The sequence below is a fragment of the Calypte anna genome, chromosome 1, assembly GCF_003957555.1.
Source record: "Calypte anna isolate BGI_N300 chromosome 1, bCalAnn1_v1.p, whole genome shotgun sequence".
Classification (NCBI taxonomy): Eukaryota; Metazoa; Chordata; class Aves; order Apodiformes; family Trochilidae; genus Calypte; species Calypte anna.
Window position 1 is genome coordinate 51,664,708 of NC_044244.1, and position 7,035 is coordinate 51,671,742.

At 49.6% G+C, this 7,035-nt stretch overlaps 1 protein-coding gene across 1 annotated transcript; it reads right to left on the reverse strand.

Moving 5' to 3' along the window:
- Positions 1–3,313: 3,313 nt before the first annotated feature.
- Positions 3,314–6,593, reverse strand: ATF4 (activating transcription factor 4). Its single transcript, XM_030447190.1, has 3 exons — positions 6,257–6,593; positions 4,783–5,097; positions 3,314–4,256 (listed from the first exon to the last, which is right to left on the reverse strand). The coding sequence occupies exons 2-3, from the start codon at positions 4,997–4,999 to the stop codon at positions 3,406–3,408; spliced, it is 1,068 nt and encodes a 355-aa protein (XP_030303050.1). The 5' UTR covers positions 5,000–5,097; positions 6,257–6,593; the 3' UTR covers positions 3,314–3,405.
- Between the last annotated feature and the right edge of the window lie 442 nt (positions 6,594–7,035).

A 7,035-nucleotide genomic window follows, 5' to 3' on the forward strand; every position in this document is an offset into this window, starting at 1 on the left:
ATTCCTTGTCTCCTGTTCTCGCTCTGATCTTCTTTCCCTGGGAAGAGTGTAATTTGGTAAATTGGAGCCACTCCGGAGAGCTGTATGAACCAGAACTGTGTATTTTCTGGCCAGCACAGACACTTCCTCACCTTCCTGCAGAGAATGGATTCAAAGAAGAATTTTTCTAGTCAGGGGTGGCTCACAGACAGCCCTGCCATGGGGCAGGGTGGGCGTTAAGTGTTCTGACATCTTTCCAGGCCTTGGGTGAGCTGAGTAAGGGCTGCAAACTACATCCACTGCTGTCAGATTTAAGCTGAAGTTGTAAAGGAATAAGAGGTGGTTGCATTGTGGATGGAAAGGGGGATCAGTTTGGGGTAGAGGATGTGTTTGCCCTGCACAGAGGAGCCACTCAGTCATACATTCATACAGGTTACCATGTTTTCTCTGGCTCAGAGTCCCCTCAGGTAGATTTGACCCATTAAGGGCAAGACTGTCCAGCGCATTCAGCTTTCTAGTCTCAAATTATCCCTGTCCCCAGCCTTGCAGGTCCAGCTGATGAGAAAGAAACCTGTTAGGTTGCTTTACTTCCCAAAACAGATCAGGCCCTCAACCCTGCCTTTGGTTACCAGTAAGCACTGGAGAACAAAGCAGTGCTTAAAGCAGGAGTGCAATGTGCCTGTTGATTTTGCAGAATTTCACATTTGTATAGGACTAAGTAGTAACAGCACTTGCCCAGGAGGTGAGAGATGGGGCCATATGTTCCCAATGAGCTGAGGAGTCTGGGCTGAGATTACTCAAACAAGAGCAACCTCAGTGTCACATGAAACCCAAAATGAGGGGCAGTTACCCACACCTCTCTCAATGGAGTATGAGCCCCAGTGCCTGGCAGGGAGTCTTCTCACTGCAATTGAAATAGCACCTATGCCACCCAGGCAGCAGCTGTCAGCACAGAGAGGTCAACGTCGCCACTGAGGGTTTGGCCCACTCAGCCCTCCCTGCCCAAAGGCAGCAGCCTGCTGCCAGCTGTCACCTGCAGCCTGCCTGCTGGAGAAGCCTGTACACATCAGCTAACAGCTCAGACTTTCTAGTGTGAGCATGGTGAGACACTAGCACAGGTTGCCCAGGGAAGCTGTGGCTGTCCCATCCCTGGAAGTGTTCAAGGCCAGGTTGGATGGGGCTTGGAGCAACGTGGTCTGGTGGGAGGGGTCCCTGCCCGGGCAGGGGGGTTGGAACTATATAGTCTTCAAGGTCTCTTCCAACCAAACCCAAACCATTCTATGATTCTGTGCATGACTAGGGCTGGAGGACTACAGCCCTACCATAAGGACATAAGGAGCTTAAGAGGCAGAAACCAGGACACCCATAGGACTGCAATCAGAAAGACAAATTTTCTGTTTTAAATAACATTAGGGCCCTTTTCCCACCCTGCTCCAGCACTGGCCAAGGCCAGCCCCGAAGCCATAGCACTGCGAGTGCATGCCAGCCAACCTGGGATGTGCCTGAGCTGGGCAGCTTATTGGGGTTGTGTCAGTGCAAGTGGGAAGCTTTAAAAAGAGTAACAGAAACAAAAACACACACACAAATGCACGAAATTGATTAAAGATGGCATGAAGCTTCTGGAAATGGAACTTCACTGACATTCAGAACCACAAAAAAATTTCCTTGCATTGAACACCTAGACTCAACTTACCCACTAATAGAAGTACTCTAATTAATACCTACAGGCAAAAAGCACACTGCTACACAGGCTCCTGCCTGTCATCCTTGTGTTCAAGTTCACTGAAGCATCTAAAAGACAGTCACCATCACAGAAGGGTGTTGGGTTTTTTTCCCCCCCTGTTGCATCTTTTCTGTTGCTATGCTCCAGCACTGAAGCATCCAGTCACCTGCTCAGCCCCACTGAGAAATGTCAGCCCCAGGAGTCAGGCTGCAGCTCACTGTCAACAGCCCCAGCTGTATCCCCAGCACACACAGAGTGCTCCAGCACAGCAGCACTTTGCTACAGCAGCTGCACAGCTGCCTCAGAGCTAAAGTTCAACAAGATCTGTGGAGAAACCCATCTCTTCCCCTGAAAGAAAAGGCAACTGGAATACTGTGTCCAGTGCTGTGGCCCCCAATGTGAGCAGGACACGAGTTCTTGGAGCAAGCCCAGAGAGGGCACAAAGATGATCAGAGGGCTGGACCACCTTTCCTGTGAAGACAGGGTGAGAACTGGGGTTGTTCAGCCTGGAGAAGGCTCTGGGAATACCTTATAGTAGCCTTCCAGTACATTAAGTGGGGCCTACAGAAAAGCTGGAGAGGCACTTTTAATTTGAAAGGGCATGGAGCCAAAAGAAAAGGGGGTGAAGGTTTTAAACTGGAAGAGGGCAGATTTAGATACTAGGGAGAAACACTTTATGGTGGGGGTTGTGAGATGCTGGAAGGTTTTGCCCAGGTAAGTTGTAGCTGCCCCCTGCCTGGAAGTGTTCAAGGCCAGGTTGGATGGGGCTTGGACCTGGTCTCATGGGAGGTGTCCCTTCTCCTGGCAGGTGGGTTGGAAATAGATGGTCTTAAAGGTCCCTTCCAAACCTATTTCAGAGTTTCATGTATACACCTTAAAATGAGACTGATAGTACTCAGCGGCTGCCTGAAGCAGCCTCCACTCTTTAACACTTCAGCATTATCGCATCTCGAAGAGCACTACAGGCAACCCCACCCACTCAGCCCAGTTGACACACACAGAGGGGCAGCCCCTGCCCCACTCCAACCAGCATAATGGAAATAAGAAACCCGAAGAGCCAGATCACCACAACCATTACTTGCTCTGTAACCACCTCCTACCAAGCCACTAATTTATTACAATTTATGTTCAGGGGGTTTATTTTGTTAGGTTTTGTACCCATGACCATTGATTTCCGTGGAATTAAGTTTGGATCTGCAAAATCTAGAAAAAAAAAACCAACCCAAACCTTCGTAACAGCTCTTCTGCTGCTGCTCAGCACACCCGTTTCTTCCATGGACTTCAAAGTTCTTTAAATAAATGGGTTCTGCTACTAAAAATTGGGGTGCTTCACTTTGATGATCCCCCTGTACTTCAGTGTATGCACCTCAGGTATTGCCACTCGAATATAAACCAGGTGGGTGACGAGCCACTGCTTCAACTTAGAACTGTTTTATTCACTTTATGGACTTGCACTGCATCCATCACTCATTACAGCAAGGAGCACATGGAAACTGAATTAATTTGGGCTTCTCCCTAAAGACCCAACCAGTAAACCCAGAAGGTTTTATGTGTTTGTGTGGTGCAAGTTACACTTGTTTTACAAATAACCATTTACATTCTCACACAGAATTGCAAGTTTACTATAAAATAATTTATTAAGACAGCAATACACAGCTTTAGCAGCAAACTTATATACATGCACATAAAAACTGCCGACTACCCTACTCGGGGACTCTAGCTCTTTTGCCCTTGGCCTTGCGGACCTCCTCAATCAGATCTTTTAAGTACTGAATTTCCTTACTAAGGGAATCAGCTTTCTCCTTCAGAGCCTGATTTTTCTGCTCCAACTCTCTGCACTCCCCAGACAGTGCCTCCTGTTCCGCCCTCTTCTTCTGTCTGTAACGTGTGGCAGCTGTCTTATTCTGCTCCATCTTTTTCAGTTTCTTATCTATTTTCTTTTCTCCTTTGATCTTTGCTGACACTGCCTTCTCTGCAGGTTGATCATATGGTTTGGACCGCACAGAGCCACAGCTGGCATCTGCAGGAAACTGGTTGTGGTTTGGGGATCCAACTGAGTTGGTAGGGCTATGCTGGGGGGTTCCCAGGTAGGAGTCTGGGCTCATGCATATTCCACTATCATCTGAATGGTTCTCCTCCTCTTTTTCAGACTTGGTTATCACTACCACAAAGGCGGGGCCCTCCTGTTTTCTTTCTCCTTCCAGAACATCCACTTCACTACCTAGTTCTAAACTAAATGAATGGTCTGGAGTGGAAGTGAGAGACCCAGGGGAGAGGGGAAAAGACCAGAGGGAAGCCAATGGAGCCATTGGATCTACTCCAACGGGAGATTCAGGGAGATGGGTGATTAGGTCAGTTATCAGTGGAGGCTCTTTGTTGTGAAATTCCTGGATGGTAGAGTTAAATATGAGATCACACGTGTCTTCCAACGTGGCCATCAGCTCGTCTGGTGAGACGGTGGCTTCCAGATGTTCCATACCTAATAGGGCATCAAAATCAAATTCCTTCAGATCCATCTTCTCCACCATCCACTCCATGCCAGAGAAGGCATCCTCTGCAAAGTAAAAAAAAATAAATTCAGTAAACCAGCAGCCAAACTAATTCATAAGCTTCTGAAAATAATCCAGAAAAACTCATAGCCACCTCCCCTTATGCTCTACTGTTGGTATAAAAAAAAATTATTAGAAAAATCTGTCACTAACTGCACAAGACTGCAGGGTACAATGTAAGCCATCAGCTGTTCCAACATTCCATATCTCTTACGCAAACACTAGAGCAATTCAGAGCCATTTGTAACACACCATACATGCTTGTTTCTTGTGACCTCTGCCAAGGAGCAGTACCATAACATCTGAGATGTTATTAGAAGGGCACGTATCACTTTACCATATGCCAACCCAGTAACCAGCAATTCTGTATTGTGCAAGCAGCTTACTGTAAATGCTTTCCATGCAGAGGTATCCATGTGAGGTTACCTTCTCATTTATGAAAACCTACCAATTTTTTTTTAATCAAATGTTGCCAAGTATCTTACATGCCATTGTAATTATTGCTCTTTATGAAAATAAGTAGTATCTTACCCTGGCTGCTATCTATGGTGTTGCCTAAACTGTCCACAGCAAGCCAATTGGAGGAGACTGCCTTAGCCTTGTCGCTGGAGAACCCATGCGAACTGAGGGGCTCGGCCACCTCCAGGTAGTCATCTAGGAGTCCGAGACTTTCCTCAGCCACCGAACACGGCTGGCTGAAGGGGGATAATGAATCCCCCAACAGCATCTCGTTGTTCAAGAGGCTCATCTTCGTCAGTTTTTAATGCTTTGATGTCCAAGGATGAAGACAAGTACAGGGTCTTTTTGTCGACTACAGCAATGCTGCTGTGCGGTGCCTTGAAAAACCTGAAAATAAAACTTCATTTATTAGTATTTTTTGAACCAGCGCGGTGGCTTTTTAAAAGCAATGCCACTTCGGGGAGTATGGCCGTCGTATATAGGCTTATAGGACGACTCTGTTTTCGGGACTGCTGCTCGCCTGTACCTTAACATCTTTGCGTTATTTAAATTTCTCGGGTAAATAAAGGCTCTTCCAGCGGACCCCGTAATACTTTAAAAGCCGAGAGTCTCCCGGCTTCTTCCTGCCCGAATACGGGCAGGGCTGCTGCCGGCTCCGCCCACTCGCCGCCCTGACTCACGGCCACGCCGGCAGCCGCAGCCATTTCGTGATCCTGCCGCCTCCCTCTCCCCCCGCATCCCGGCGGCCGCCGCCATTTTGTGTACTGCCACGTTTCCACCGCGGCTCCAGCACCGGGCGGCTCCGGCTCCCGCCCACCCTGTGCAGGGCTGAGCGGTGCCAAGGAGCGCTGGAGAGGTGGGGAAGGGCACCAAACCTCTCAGAAATAACCCTACTTAAAAAACACGGCGTTTGTGCGGGAACACCAACCGCGTGTCACACACACCGCATTTTTTTTTTTTTTTTAAACTCACTTGAGCTTCCTCAGTTACAAAACCGCTCCAGAGGCTCAGGGCAAACTAAACCCTACAGTATTAAGGGATTACAGCACTGTTGCCAATTATTACCAGCACCCGTTTAGCTAATCGGCAAGATGTACCGATTGATCATTACACTCACAACTCCCGATGCCTCCCATGCCCCGTTTACCCGTAACTACAGGAGCGTTCCCCGACATGGGAGAAAGCCCTCCCTGGGAATGTACTGCTCGTACTCCCTTGAGACCGAAAAACCCCCTGGTTCTAGTAATCGAACGTTCTTAGACGGAATTAAGACACTGAGATTCCTCCTTACTTCCTGAAATGGCATTTCCTGCCATTTCTGACACCCGCCGCCCCCAGGGAAGGTAAGCCCACAGTATTATACTAATTTTTTTCCCATCTTACCGCCCAGCTTTACGTTTTGTATTTTTTTCCTTTTTTTTTTTTTTTTTTGTTTTTTTTCCCAGGAACTTACTATCTACCGCCCCCGAAGCCCACTTTAAAGGGAGATGCGGGCGACCACCAACACACCAGAGGGAAATACCCTCCCTTCGCACACAATACTCACGCCATGGTTGCAGATGCCGGGGGTGTGCTGAGGCCGCCGCCGCTGCTGCTGCGCCTGCTGCACTGGCCGATGCCGCCGCTGGCCCTGCCGCCCTTAAAGAGCCATGGCGGCCAGGGGAGGGGAGACTGCTCCGGTCCGCGCTGCGCGGGAAGTTGCTGCGCGAACTGACACTATCTCAACCTCTCTCCTCCGATACAGACACACAATGAGGTGGCAGCGCACCCCCGACGTCTTTATATAGATTCGCCCCAAGCGAAACAAGATCCGGAAGAAGGTATCCTTCCGCCAAGCGTCACCTGCCTCTAACCAGCCTCCGCTGGCCTGTAGCCTATCTCAGTGGGCTTCTCTCCTTCCATTTTACTACGTAGTAATCTCGAAAGCCTCCCACAAGAACCGCCATTCCACTGCGAAGCAGAGGCGGAGGGACTACATGGTGTCCGTCCGCGCCTAAATGCCAAGAGAGGCTGTGTCACGTGACCGGAGCAGCCGAGGACGCTCCCCCTCCCCCTGCAGAGGGGCAGCTTTAACCGCCAACAAAGACAGGGCGCTCACGCGGATGGCCACGTGGGAAGGGGGCGCTCATTGGCTGGAGCGGAACTATTCACGTTCACTGCGAGCTGCCATTGGCCAGGGCCAGATGCTGAGGGGAAAGGGAAGAGGGAGCGGGATGGAGCACCTGGGCAGGGAAATGGCGCCTGGGGGCAGGGGTGGGTGGTGATGGAGGGGTTGCTGTGCTTCTCACCACAGCCCTGCGCTGTGGCTGGCCGCCCTTCTGGAAG